Source organism: Portunus trituberculatus, chromosome 5, assembly GCF_017591435.1.
Source record: "Portunus trituberculatus isolate SZX2019 chromosome 5, ASM1759143v1, whole genome shotgun sequence".
In the NCBI taxonomy this organism is placed as follows: domain Eukaryota; kingdom Metazoa; phylum Arthropoda; class Malacostraca; order Decapoda; family Portunidae; genus Portunus; species Portunus trituberculatus.
The window spans coordinates 3290012-3304989 of NC_059259.1; the positions used below are offsets into that span (position 1 = coordinate 3290012).

A 14978-nucleotide genomic window follows, 5' to 3' on the forward strand; every position below is an offset into this window, starting at 1 on the left:
CATGACAGATTTGGGGAGAGAATTTTGTTGCATTTTAGTTTGAGATTTGAGGAAGTTTGATTTAGCAAAAGATCTGACTTCACTGATTTTATTCCTAAGGTTACTGATGTAGTCAGACACACTGGAGCTTGAAGGAGTATTTTGAGTAAACCATTGATCCTTTAATATTTTGAGAGGCCCCCTGATCTGTCTACCATAGAGTAATTCAAAAGGGAGTAACCTAAAGAATCTTGAGGAGATTCTCTTAAGGCGAAGAGAAGAAAAGAGATACTTTCATCCCAGTCTCCTTGATGCTCCAAGCAATACTTCTTCATCATGGATTTTAATGTTTGGTGAAACTGCTCCAGACAGCCTTGGGATTGGGGTGGTAAGCTGAGGAGGTTACATGGTCGATGTTTAGCTCATTCACTATCTGTTGGAAAAAATTGCTAGTGAAATTGCTACCCTTGTCAGACTGAATTTGTTTTGGAATTCCTACCGAGGTGAAAAAATGTATTAGATGTTTTACAATGGTCTTTGATGTGATGTTCTTAAGAGCGAATGCTTCAGGGTACCTGGTAGTGGGATCCATGAGGGTTAACAAATACTGATTCCCTCGTTTGGTTTTGGGTAAGGGCCCTACGCAGTCTAGAACGATCTTTTCGAAGGGCTCCGTCTGAACTGGAATAGGCGTCAGAGGAGCTGGCACAAGGCGTTCGTTAGGCTTACCCACAATTTGACATATATGACATGTTTTTACATAGTGTGACACATCCTTTTGCATTCCTGGCCCCCAAAAATGTTGAAGAGCCTTCTTGTAGGTTTTTTGGATGTCTAGATGACCTGACAATCCATCATGAGCTAGTTCTATAATAGCTGGTCTTACAGACAAGGGATGACATCTTGATGTGTTTCTGACCAGGTATCTAGTTGTTTCAGTTCAGGAGGTCTGTAGGCATGCATCAGGACTCCCTCCTGATAATAAAAACAAGGCAATTTAGACATATCCTTTGTCTCACTGGCAACATGTCTGATCTTAGCCAAAGTGAGATCCTGTTCCTGAGCATTAATCAAATTCTCCTTTGAAATGATGTTATTGTACAAGTTGTCAGTAGAGGCAATCATTGGTGGAGGAGGTGGTGAAAGGGCAGGGGACTTGGACTGAGACCTGGTGACTGCACACACTGGGAAGAAGTGAGGGGATGTTTCGTCCAGGGTCTTAGTGGGACTTTCTGTTAAGGGGAATCAAGAACAATTAAGTTTGGAACAGCCAAGTTACCCGCAAGATCATTACCCAGTACAAGATGTACCCCGGTACTGGCAGTTCACCAGGTTTAATGGCTACCTCAACCTCTCCTGAAATGAAAGGGCACTGTAAGCTAATGTTAGCCAAGGGATAGGAGAGCTGTGATTCGAGACCTGTAAGGATCACCTTCTCCCCAGTGAAAGCCTGTTTGATGTTAGGGATGACATCTTCCCTTAAGATGGATTGGGCAGCACCTGTATCACGCAGAACCTTGACATTTATTGCCTTGTCTTTACCATCAGTCAGGGACACTTTACCTTGATACGTGTATGAGTCATAAAGTTCTAGAGGAGAGTTGACAGGGTTAGCTAGGGCCACTGGTTTCTTGTTCTCAAAGGTGTTAGGTTTAGGAGCCACAAAAGGATGTTGACGTTGAGAGGCCTTGCAATTTGGGTGTCTACATTTTTGGATCGTGTGACCTGGTTTCTTACAGTATGTACACCAGTGGGAATTATACGCATTTGGCGAGAATCCGGTCGGCTTACCATCCGCACCCCCAAAACCTTCCCCAAAGGAGGACCTAACATTAGATGGTGAACCACGACCTCTACTACCCAGGGATCCCATCAACAAAGCAAAGGCATCAGCCACTTTAGCGGCAGACATAAGCTCACTCTCTCCCCGTTCTTCCACATGCCTCAGAATATTAAAGGGTAACTTGTTCTTCCATTCTTCCAGGACCATTAGATTGAGCAACTCCGAAAAGGTGGTAATGTTAAGGGCGGCTAACCATTTCTTAAATTGTCTTAGTTTCTCACTAGCAAATTCAACATAGGTGTGAGAGTCTGGTTTCACATACTTTCGGAACTGTTGTCTGTATCCGTCAGAAGTGATAGAGTAGGCGTCTAGAATGTTACCTTTGATCTCTTCATACTCTACCTCATCACTAAGGCCGTTGTATATCCTGTAAGCTTTTCCTACTAGCTTGGGACAAGGAGAGACACCCACTGATCCTTGGGCCATTTATTCCTATTAGCAATGCTCTCAAAGGCGCGAAATGACCCGTCAACATCAGATTCATCAAAAGGGGGAACTAGAGGAGCAGCTGTAACAGGATTAAAGCTTGCCAATTTTTTCTTTAAATCTATTTCTTCCCCTCTAAACTTAGCATCATTTCGTAGGGTTAACTCCTGGATTTCTAACTCTTTCTCCTGCCTTTTAAGTTGTAACTGAAATTCTCTCTCTTCTTTTTCTGCCTGTAGTTGCATTTGTCTTTCCTGTAGTTGCATTTTTCTTTCTTGCATCTGGTATTCTAGTCTAAGCTTCTCAATTTCCCACTGACTTATCCTGTTCTTCCTGGGGACTGTGTATTATAGTCCTCGTAGAGGCTGCTGACATGGGAGTTAACTCTTCTATGGCATTTCCTAGCAACTGACCTTCTTGCACTAGATGTTCAACAACTACATTCTTAATGACCTCTTTAGTCATCTGAGACGTGATGGGAACATCAAAATGTTTAGCGATGGCTTTCCATTGGTCTTTTTTTATGTTAGCACCTTTAAGTTGTTCCAGAGAAGGGTCAGCACAAAAATCTTCAACGTTAAACTGAGCGGAAGCCATATTAAATAGGTGATACAGAAGTAGATGTTAAGCAAACAACAACAAAAAATGATAAGTGAATTACTTAAGTGAGGAACTTGGCAGAGGGATAATAAAGGCAACCTTGGAAATTACCTAGATTATACTTAAGTAAACACTTATGAGTACAATCACTAATGAGGGGTAAACTAGAGAATTACGGCATTAAAAGGGATCCGGATTACTCTAGTTACGAGACTTGAGAGTGAGGAGTGAATTGTACTGAGACTTGTTATTGATAAGGAGGCGGATTAGTCTGAGGGACTAGTTAAAATGGCCAATTATAACTAGCGAGAAAAATTATCCGCAAAGTGAGGGGATTGAGGGTTCGCATGAACATATGATGATCCCAACACTTGGATAACACTTATTACACACCTGCCTATGTGCAAAAAATAGAGATAAGTGCTATCGGTGAACACGCCTTTCTACCTGGTTTCCTGCTCTACCACTGCTATGCGATACCAATGAAAGTCACGAAGCACTTTTAACCCAAAGGGAGCCACTTGTTTGCACAAAGGTAAATTTAAACCACACGCAGAGTAAGTCACAGAAAAAAAACACATCAAAATCACAACACCACAGAAACACATAAGAAAAAATAATGTAATCACAGAAAAAAAGGTCACTGGAAAATGGAACACAGAACAAGGGTTATAAGGGTCCTGTCACGGTCGCCAATTGTTACGTTTGCCGGTGAAATGGGTAAGATTGGCATCGGGGAGCCGGTGAACAATAACAGTAAAAAAAAATACTGCAGGTTCAACTGGTGAGGATATGCAAAGGGGCACTTAAGAAGCTATTTAATAACCCAATAACAAAACACACATGAAACTGACGTACACAGATATAACACGTAAATAAATATAACAATAAAGAACCCAACTTAACAATACCTAACAATAATACTAATCCTATATGGAGGCAATGTGGAAAAACGGGACGAGGGGAAGTGATACTTTTGAGGTGTCGCAGTGTGAAGTGCCGGGTGATGTGGATTCCACGGTATTCCAAGAGGCGGTGTGTTCACTGGTTGAGGCCTTGACCTCGACTGCCTTCCAAAGATCAGGGAGCTCGCTTAACACTTCCGCTTGAGTTGAATGGGGCCGTGCGAATCCTACTTCAGGACAGAAGCGGGGCTTCATGAGACGGTGACGTGGAGGGGAGGTGGAGAGGTGGCAAACGAGGTAGCAAGCGGAGGAGGTGATCGTAGTGGAGTATGTTACGGGCGGGCCGTAACAGTCTTAGTAGTCAAACTTTTCAATACTAGAACACAGAGGTTTGATTTAATACTCAAAAAAATACCTGATAGTCAAATGTCCACCCACGTGGTTGTAAGCAAAGTCTCCCTGATCTCTCCCTTCCCTCCTCCACCAGTTGTACAACTGCAGTCTTCAGAATTACATTCTCATGCATTCTGTCAGTAATTTTTCATTTATAAGTGTACATTAGCACCAAAGGCTTAGTGGTAGAAATACCTGGTAATCAAACACCCACACATATGTTGTAAACAAAGGTCTGGCCTCTTCCTCCCTGCTGCCGCCATTGTCCTGTTCTGATACCGGTATTACCGGTTATACCAAACCAGAATACCAGTATTATGATATACAAGATACCGGTGTGCATCTCTAGTCCTGCTGCAGTCTTGAGAAAAACAACATTCTTCTGTATTCTGTCAGTAGTTTTGCATTTAGAAACACACAGTGGCACCAAAGAGGCTTATTAGTGGTGAAAATAAGGAATCTAGTGAAAGTACAATTGTTGGTGAGCCACAGCTCTCCAGGTTCACAGGAATTACACTAGATGTTTTTATGGACTGTGACTAGTCCTCCAGTGGCCTCCCTCCTCCTCCCCACCCTTTTCCCCTCCTCTTCTACGTTATTCATCACCACCCTTCACGTACCATATGTACAAATAAAAAAAATATGTTGAAATTTTTATAAACTTGAGGTTTTGCTAAAATTTGAACAAATCACCTGATTTATAGGTATCAATAGCTGAACTTTTTGATACTCGAGCAGCCATTTGGAACAAATTAAGTTCAAGTATTGAGTCTCCACTGTATGTTTTTTCCTGCTCTGAAAGTTTTGCAATGGTGCCACATGATTGTGATGTGGGATCAATTTATCAAAACCTTCACCAAATCATCCTCTTTCATCCAAGCCACCTGTCCATGCTGCCTTGAAATAATGTCCTAATATCCACAGGTGTTCAGCGAAGGAGGCATCACGCACATGGTCAATGTCCTGAAATGTGCCAAGCTGGAGCCCTTACAGTTGCGTGCCTGCCGAACACTGGCCAACCAAGCACAACACAAACCAAGCTGTGAGATGCTGGTGCGGCTGAAAGCAGTGGAGCTAGTGATAGAAGTGTTGGAGGGCTGCCAGGAGGAGGAAACTAAGGTTGCAGGTATTAGAGCTCTCAGGTATGTGTGTGTGTGTGTGTGTGTGTGTGTGTGTGTGTGTGTGTGTGTGTGTGTGTGTGTGTGTGTAATTCACCACGGTTGCCTACTGGTCACCCAGCCAGTCTTCCCCATTACGGAGCGAGCTCAGAGCTCATAGACTGATCTTTGGGTAGGACTGAGACCACAACACACTCCACACACCGGGAAAGCGAGGCCACAATCCCTCGAGTTACATTCTGTACCTATTTTACTGCTAGGTGAATAGGAGTTACACATTAAGGTGGTAATTCGATGACTCGATATCAATATCGGTTTTTTGGCTCTCCCATTGCTATTTTTTCACTGAATTCAATAATATTTATACACAAGGTGTACGTTTATGGTGTACATCTTTAGTGTTAATTTGGTACAGAAATGTGGCGTAGTTTTTTTGCAATAAATATTTTTTCGGCTATAAGAAAATAATTCAAAATACCATTATAAAATCAAAACTAATAACAGTGTGGCAATTTCCTCTTAACCACATATAATATACATAACAACAAATAAATGTTAGCATCGGCATACACATAACCTATGTTATAAAATTTCATTACACGCCAAATTGTTACCTTTTTTTCATAAAAAATTTGAGTTTATAAGCCTGTTGTAAATTTATTTGAGTGAGTTCATGCATTATCATGCTGGCATTTGTTAAGATGAGGTTGTTGATCATTTTGCTGCAAAATTTTTGAAATTGACCAATTACTGAAAAAGTTATTCAACAATATATGCTGAAAACTGAAAGTCGAGAAAACGCATTTTTCTGTGAACATCTTCAAAACCCCCACATAACTCACTCCAATATGTACCAAACTCAGATATGTACTTACATAATCCCTTGACAACTGCTTGGAGGCTGGTAGTGGCTGTTTAGATAGTTTCAGGCCATGTTACATCATGGGAATGTCGTCTATATAGCCTCTCTGAATGGTGAGCTCTCACTTGCCTGTCAGCCTTACAGGCTCCTGGTCCCCTGTTATTATCATATTAGAATATATAACATATCACTGATAGGTTATATATATCTAGTATGAAAACCTGAGTCTTTCTTTTACCACTTACACGTGGCATTGTCACAATTTGGGGACTCAATACGTGTAAAGTACGATCAACAGGTAGGCTGCAGGCACGCGCACTGTATCAATTGGTACTGAGGATTTAGCATCTTCCTCACCCTCACTGCCTGATCCTAAACTATCGTACAAGTACATCACGCAAAAAAAAAAAATAAATAAAACAGCTCAAAAAAGGAAATAAATACAAGCAAAACAAAGACTAGAAGAAAAAGGGCGTGCGCTTGGGTATTTAAAGGGCGCCCTTTAAACCCGCCATTACCAGGTAAGCAGTGCGTTATAGCCTGGCAACTTCGCCATGGCTTCCTCTCCAGAGACGAACCCAAGTACCAAGTTTCCAATTTTTCAATTTTTTTGACCAAATTAACGAATTTCCCCCTTAAGAGGCTTGCCCATTTGCCTCGCCGCGCCGGGACACGAACCCGGCCCTCTCGATTGTGAGTCGAGCGTGCTAACCACTACACTACGCGGTGTGTGTGTGTGTGTGTGTGTGTGTGTGTGTGTGTGTGTGTGTGTGTGTTTACCTAGTTGTATTTAACTAGTTGTATATTACAGGGTTTGAGTGGGGCTCACAGTGACCTGTCTCCATATCTATATATGTCCAACTTTTCCTTAAATTTATGCACACTTTCTGCTGCTACAATCTCTTCACTCAATCTGTTCCAAATATCCACTGTCCTGTGTGAAAAACTAGATTTTTAAGGTTCCTCAAACATTGTCTTCTCATGATCTTAGAGTGTCCTCTTGTTAATCTATCTCCATCTTCAGTGAGTGATACCAGGTTTTGTCTATCATTTCCATATGGTTCACTATCATTATTTATTAGATATCCTCTGTCCATCTCTCCTTCAAAGTTAGTAGTTCCATTTCCTTCAGTCTTTCTTCAAAGGGAAGGTCCTTTATTTCTGGTACCATCTTTGTAGCTATTCTTTGGATCCTTTCTAGTTTCTTGTTTCTAGTTTCTAGTCCTTTTGCATGTGTGGCAACCATACTGCTGCTGTGTATTCAATTCTAAATCTTATTATAGTTGTTATATTATGATCTTTTCATCATACTCATACCCATGTAATTGAATGTTACCCTGATAGTTGTTACTGTCTTGTATGTTGAGGCAAATAACCCAATTATGTGTCTTTCTGGGGGTCAGGATGTCTTGTATAATCACTCACAGGTCTATTCCTTCCTTTTCATTATAACCTCATCTCCCATTTTGTATTACCATGTAGGTCTTCTATTACTTTTACCTATTTCCATCACATAGCATTTCATGGTATTAAATTCTAATTTCTACTTTTACCTCTATTCCCAGATCTTGTCAATATCTCTTTGCAATTCCATACAGTCCTCGTCCTTCCATATTACTCTCAGGAGTTTCACATTATCTGCAAATGAATTTATTTAGTTACTCAAGCCCTCTTGTATATTGTTAATATGTATTTGAAACATTATTGGTGCCAGCACTGAAGCTTGTGTGGTGTGTCTCTTATCACAGGTCTCATTTTTTTTTCTATCAAGTAGTCTATCACCCAGCTTAAGATACTTCCTTGTATGAGGGAGGCAGTGGCGTATTGGATAAGGTGGTGAGCATGGGTTCAGGCAGATGTCCACACGTAGGTTTGAATCCCACCACCTACTGCCTTGAAACTTTGCCATTTGTTGAGTGATTTTAAGTTACTTACATGTCACCATGATACCCAGGTTCTAGGTGGTTACACCAAAGATGCACTTGGGTGGTGATATGGTCCCTAACAGGGGTACCACTATAAATAAAAGTGCCTGCACCACTAATAGGTGGAAGCTGAACAGTGCTTCCTATACATACTCTTCAAGTATGCCTACAGGCGCTATAGGCTATAGCGCTAGAAAAAAAAAAAAAAAAAAAAACTATCATCCTACACGTTCAATTTTCCATAAGAGTCTTCTATGTGGTACTCTGTCAAAAACCTTTTTAATATCTAAGTACATCTCGTCAACCCATCCATCTCCCCCTTGTACCTCGTCTATTACACTTGTATAGAAACTTAATAAATTTGTTACACATGATCTTCCTTTTCTAAATCTAAAATGGGAGTTATTTATGATTTAATTTTCCTCCTGATATTCCAGCCATTTTTCTTTGATCACAATTTCACAGATGTTTCCCACAACACTAGTTTGTAATTTATTGGCTCAGTCTTTTTCTCTCTGTATATCAGGACTATATTTTCTCTTCCATTTCCTTGGTACTTTCCCTTTTTATTTAGAGTTGTTGATCACATGCCAGATTGGTTCCACCAGTTGTTCTCTACATTCTCTCAGTGTCCATTCTAACACTCCATCTGGCCCCCATTGCTTTTTTTACATTCACCTTTTCTAGTAATTTGTTAATTTTCTGCTAAGGCACCATAATGCTTCTGATCCATCCTTTGTCACTTTGTCATTTGGTTCTATGAAATCTCCTTCTACATTAAATACTGATTTAAAGTTCTCATTCATTAGTGTACTGATTTGTTCTGTTGTTTCATACATTCTACTGCCCTTAATGAACTTAGTGGTGGTCTCTCTGTTTGTCATCTTTCCATTTATGTACTTATAAAAAAGCTTGGGTTCCTCTTTACATTTCTTTACTATATCCCTCTCAAAATTCCTCTCCTCCTTCCTTCTTATTTTAATGTATTCATTTTGTGCCTCTTTATACTGCTTCTTATTTTCTTCATTTCATTGCTTCCTTAATTCCTTCCAAGCTGCATCCTGACTCTTCTTACCTTTTGCACATGTAGCATTCATTATACCAGGTGTGTTTGCTCTCTTATGCTCTGTATATGGGTACATACCTCTTTAAACTATCCTTGTACTTGTCTAGAAGTATTTCATACGTCTTTTAAATCTCTTGCCTTGCATGGTTTCTTTCCAGTTAATGCTACCAAAATAATTACATAATCCTTCAGTTTTTGTTTTTATATGTAGGGAAGAGAGCCAGCCAAAGGCAAAAAAAAAGAAAAAAGAAAAAGAAAAGATTAAAAACAGGCCCACTTGAGTGCTGGCTTTACAAAGAGGGAATGTGTCAGCCAAAATTAGGGAGCAAATGCCTCTTAAAAGAAGACAAGTCGTAGAAAGTCGGAAATACAGATGCAGGGAGGGAGTTCCAGAGTTTACCAGTGAAAGGTATGAATGATTGAGAGTACTGGTTAACTCTTGCATTAGAGAGTTGGAAAGAATAAGGATGAGAGGAAGAAGAAAGCCTTTTGCAGTGAGGAGGGGAGGCATGCAGTTAACAAGATCAGTAGAACAGTTAGCATGAAAATAGCGATGAAAGATAGAAAGAGATGCAACATTTCAGCGGTGAGAAAGAGGCTGAAGACAGTTACTCAGAGGAGGGGAGATGATGAGACGAAAAGCTTTTGATTCCACTCTATCTAGTAAAACTATGTGACTGGAACCTCCCCAAACATGCGAAGAGTACTCCTTACAGGGGCGGATAAGGCCCTTGTACAAAGTAAGCAGTTGGAGGGGCGAGAAAAACTGGCAGAGATGCCTCAGAATGCCTAACTTCATAGAAGCTGTTTTAGCAAGAGATAAGATGTGAAGTTTCCAGTTAAGATTATTAGTAAAGGACTGACTGAGGATATTCAGTGTGGAAGAGGGAGACAGTTGAGTGTCACTGAAGAAGAGGGGATAGTTGTCTGGAAGGTTGTGTCAAGTTGATAGATGGAGGAATTGAGTTTTTGAGACATTGAAAACTACTAGATTTTCTGTGTCCCTGTTGGAAATATTAGGAAGATCAGAAGTCAGGCATTCTGTGGCGTCCCTGCATGATCTGTTGACTTCCTGAAGGGTTGGTTGTCTCTGAAAGGACGTGGAAAGATGTAGGGTGGTATCATAGCTTAGGAGTGGATAGGGCAAGAAGTTTGGTTAAGAAGGTCATAAATGAATAATAGAAAGAGAGTGGGTGACAGGACAGAACCCTGAGGAACACCACTATTAATAAATAGATTTAGGAGAACAGTGGCCATCTACCACAGCAACAATAGAATGGTCAGAAAGGGAACTTGAGATAAAGTTGCAGAGAGAAGGATAGAAACCGTAGGAGGGCAGTTTTGAAATCAGAGCTTTGTGCCAGACTCTATCAAAAGCTTTTGATATGTCTAACGCTACAGCAAAAGTTTTATTGAAATCTCTAAAAGAGGATGACCAAGACTCAGTAAGGAAAGCCAGAAGATCACCAGTAGAATGACCTTGACTGAAGTCAAACTGGCAATCAGATAGAAGATTGTGAAGTGACAAATGTTTAAGAATCTTCCTATTCAGGATAGATTAAAAATTTTTAGACAAGCAAGAGATTAAAGCTATAGGACAGTAGTTTGAGTGATTAGAACGGTCACCCTTTTTAGGAACAGGCTGAATGTATATTTCAAGCACGATTTGAGATCTTACATGGTCTGCCAGAGTGAGATTTCTTCTGTGGTATTTGATCACTTCTTCCTTCATGAAATTTGTGTATGTACTTCTTCACATTAGTTTGCCCCACACTAGTGAAATCGCAAATTTTTGTAATTGTATGGCCTCCTTTCTTTAGACCAATCATCTGAACAGTTGCTTCACTCATTAAATCCTTAGAGTTTGACATAGTGTGGCAAAATAAGGCACTACTAACCACCCAAGTCATGTAAATCCAGAGGCCTGTCATGGAGCAGGACGGTGAAGAGAACCTCACTCTACTGCTGCTAGAGGCAGACTGAGAGCTGACTTTGTGTTTGACCATGAGGGGGAAATATTCCACAGTGTCACAGAATGGTTGCATTTTTTTTGTCTTATTTTAATCCTCCATCACAAACACCACTTTTTTCACCATAAATACACGACCGCGTGCCCACATGGTCGCATATTTTTGTTTAGTACTGTATATATTAACGATATACAAGAAGGTTTGAGTTCCTACTTAAATTTGTTTACAGATGATGCAAAACTTTTGAGAGTACACTTAATCCTCAGTTATCGTGCCCAATTGGGGCCGAAATAGCCACGCCATAGCCGAAAACACGATAGCTGAATTAAACAACTAATGGTGAAAATTGTTATTGGTGCTGCAACCACAAATTTTACTCCTAATATCCCTCATTTTTACCTTTTTTTTTATTACTGTATAATCCATTGGTACCAATTAAAACATGTCAAGGTTATAACAGTAATAATGATAATAATAAGAGTAATAATAATGATAATAATAATAATAATAATAATGATAATAATAATAATAATAATAATAATAATAATAATAATAATAATAATAATAATAATAATAAGAATGATATTATAATAATAATAATAATAATAATAATAATAATAATAATAGTAGTAGTAGTAGTAGTAGTAATATTATTATTATTATTATTATTATTATTATTATTATTATTACATCATCATCACCATCATCTTTTTTCACAATCTGCATGGCTCCTGACATTCATATTTAGAGCATGATGTTTAGAGCAGGTGAACCATCTATCTACTCAAAAGATGATGCTGAAGACCCATAAGTAAATTATTTTGAAATCACATCATTGGTGGTCTGTTCCTTTTCTCAGTTTATGATAAAAAGCAAAGATAGAATTTAGAACCACAGACTAAATTGCAATCTGACAGCTGTATGGAATTTTCCATATCCATCATGTTTGCTCCTGAAATGATGGTGGATGAATAGTGTTATTTTCTGTGCTCATGAGGAGGTGCTTGGGTGTAGAGAAAGATGGTCCAGACTTCAGTGTCACTATATCAACTGGGGATGACATAATTAATAGTAACCTTGTCATGGTACCTGTTACTGGTACGTCATGGCTGGGTGCGCAATAGCAGGCATCTGGGGTCGCGACAATGAAATTTTAGCAGCTTTTCATGGGTGCGTGATAGCAATAAAATGCGATAGCTGAAGTCGCGATAGCCGAGGGTTGACTGTGATAAGGAACATCAGTGACTGTATGGAATTGCAGAAAGATACTGACAAGTTCTGAGAATGAGCTAAGAGTGGAAATTAGAAGGTTGATACCAGGAAATGCCAACTAATTGAGATGGATAAAAGTAAGAGAAGACCTACATAAGAATATAAAATGGGAGAAGAGATTATAATGAAAAGGAGTGAAGAGAAAGACCTGGGAGTGATTATACAAGACACCCAAACTCCAGAAAGATACTAACATCAGGGTGGTGTTCAATTACATGGATAAGAGTATGATGATGAAGATCATAACCAATATGATAAGAGGTAGACTAGAATATGCAGTAGTGGTATGGTCAACATACAGGCAGAAAGATATCAAGAAACTAGAAAGAATTCAAAAGAGCACTGCAAAAATGGTCCCAGAAATAAAGGATCTTTCCTCTCTGAGAAAGAGGCTGAAGACAGTCAGTCAGAGGAGGGGAGTTGATGAGATGAAAAAGCTCTAATAAAACTGTATGAATAGAACCTCTCCAAACATGCAAAGAGTACTCCATACACGGATGGATACAGCCCTTGTACAGAGTTAACAATTGGAGGGACGAGAAATGCTGATAGAGACACCTCAAAACTCATAACTTTATAGAAGCTGTTTTAGCAAGAGATGACATGAGAAGTTTCTAGTTTAGATTATGACTAAAAGACAGACTAAGGATATTCAGTGTAGAAGATGGGAACAGCTGAACGTCATTGAAGAAGAGGGGATAATTGTCTGGAAGATTGTCAGGTTGATAGATGGAGAAACTGAGTTTTTGAGGCATTGAAACTACTAAGTTTTCTCTGCCCCAATAGAAATCTTAGAAAGAACAGAAGTAGCATCCCCATGTGACCTGTTGACTTCTTTAAGGGTTGGTCATCTCTGAAAAGAAGTAGAAAGGTGTAGTGAGGTATCATCAGTCTGTGAGTGGATAGGGCAAGAAGTTTGGTTAAGAAGAATTAATGATATAAAGAGAGTAGGTAACAGGACTGAACCTTGAGGAACAGCACTGTTAATAGATTTAGGAGAAGAACAGTGGCCATCTACCACAGCTGCAATAGAACGGTCGGAAAGGAAACTTGTGATAAAGTTGCAGAGAGAAGGATAGAAACTGTAAGAGAGCAGTTTTGAGATCAAAGCTTTGCGCTAGATTCTATCAAAAGCTTTTGATATGTCTAATTTAATTTTAAAATTTTTACTAAAATTTCTAAAAGAGGATGACCAAGATTCAGTAAGGAAAGCCAGAAGATCACCAGTAGAGCAGCCTTGACGTTAGCCATACTGGTGATCAGATAGAAGATTGTGGTCTGACAGATATTTAAGAATCTCCCTATGGAGGATAGATTAAAAAACTTTAGGCAAGCAAGAGATGAAAGCTATAGAGTGATAGTTTGAAGGATTAGAACTGTCAATCTTATAAGGAATAGGCTGAATGTAGGCAAACTTCCAGCAAGAAGGAAAGGTAGAAATCGATAGACATAGTTGAAAGAGTTTGACTAGGTAAGGTGAAAGCACAGGAGCACAGTTCTTGGGAATGACATGAGGGACCCCATCAGGTCTATAAGCCTTCCGAGGTTTTAGACCAGCAAGGCCATAGAGAACATCATTACAAAGAACTTTCACTGAAGGCTTGAAATAGTCAGAGGGAGAACCACACAATCATCCAAGGTGGAGTTTGAGAGAAGAGTTAATTTTTAAAGACAGATGAGGTGGCAGTGGTGCCATCAGGATGAAATAAAGGAAGGAAAGATGAAGAAGTAAAGTTAATGGACATGTTTTTTACCAGATGCCAGAAGTGTCTAGAGGAGTTGGGGTTTGAAAGATTTTGACATTTTCTATCTATGAAGGAGTGTTTGGCAAGTTGAATAATAGACTTGGCATTTGATAAAATGCCACATGAAAGATTACTGTGGAAGTTAGAGAAAGGTGGCTTAAAAGGAAGCACATTGAGATGGATGGAAAATTATTTGAGGGGAGAGAAATAAAGACGGTTGTTAAAGATTTGAAGTCCAAGTGGAGAGCAGTTGAAAGTGGAGTGCCACAGGGGTCAGTATTGGTGCCAATACTTTTTCTCATATATATAAACGACATGCCAGAGGGAGTGAACAGCTACATAAATCTGTTTGCGGATGATGCGAAACTGTGCAGAGTCATAAAACAAAAAGAGGACTGTGAAATACTGCAGGAAGACTTAAACAAGATCTGGAAATGGAGTAAAAAATGGGAGATGGAATTCAATGTGAACAAAAGCCATGTCATGGAAATGGGAAAGAGTGAAAGATGACCAGTGGGAATCTATAAGATGGGAGATGGAGTAGAACTAGAAAAAGTAAAAAAGGAAAAGGACTTGGGAGTGGTGATGGAAGAAAACAATCATCTGGTAAGCCATATTGATAGAATTTTCAGAGACATATAATTTGTTAAGGAATATTGGATTAGCGTTTCACTACGTGGACAAAGAAATGATGAAGAAATTGATAAGTACTATAATAAGACCCAGATTGGAATATGCAGGAGTAGTGTGGACCCCTCATAAAAAGAAACACATAAGAAAGTTGGAGAGACTACAAAAAATGGCTACAAGAATGGTTCCAGAATTTGAAGGGATGACATATGGGGAGAGACTAAAGGCTATGGATCTACCAACC

General features: G+C 39.5%; 1 protein-coding gene across 2 annotated transcripts in view; it reads left to right on the forward strand.

The window, feature by feature from the left end:
* Positions 1-14978, forward strand: part of LOC123514282 — a 93137-nt gene that overhangs the window by 16744 nt on the left and 61415 nt on the right. For both annotated transcript variants that reach the window (XM_045272103.1, XM_045272095.1), the window contains exon 3: positions 5071-5288. In XM_045272103.1, coding sequence (XP_045128038.1) covers positions 5071-5288 — 218 coding nt within the window. The remainder of the gene's footprint in view (positions 1-5070; positions 5289-14978) is intronic.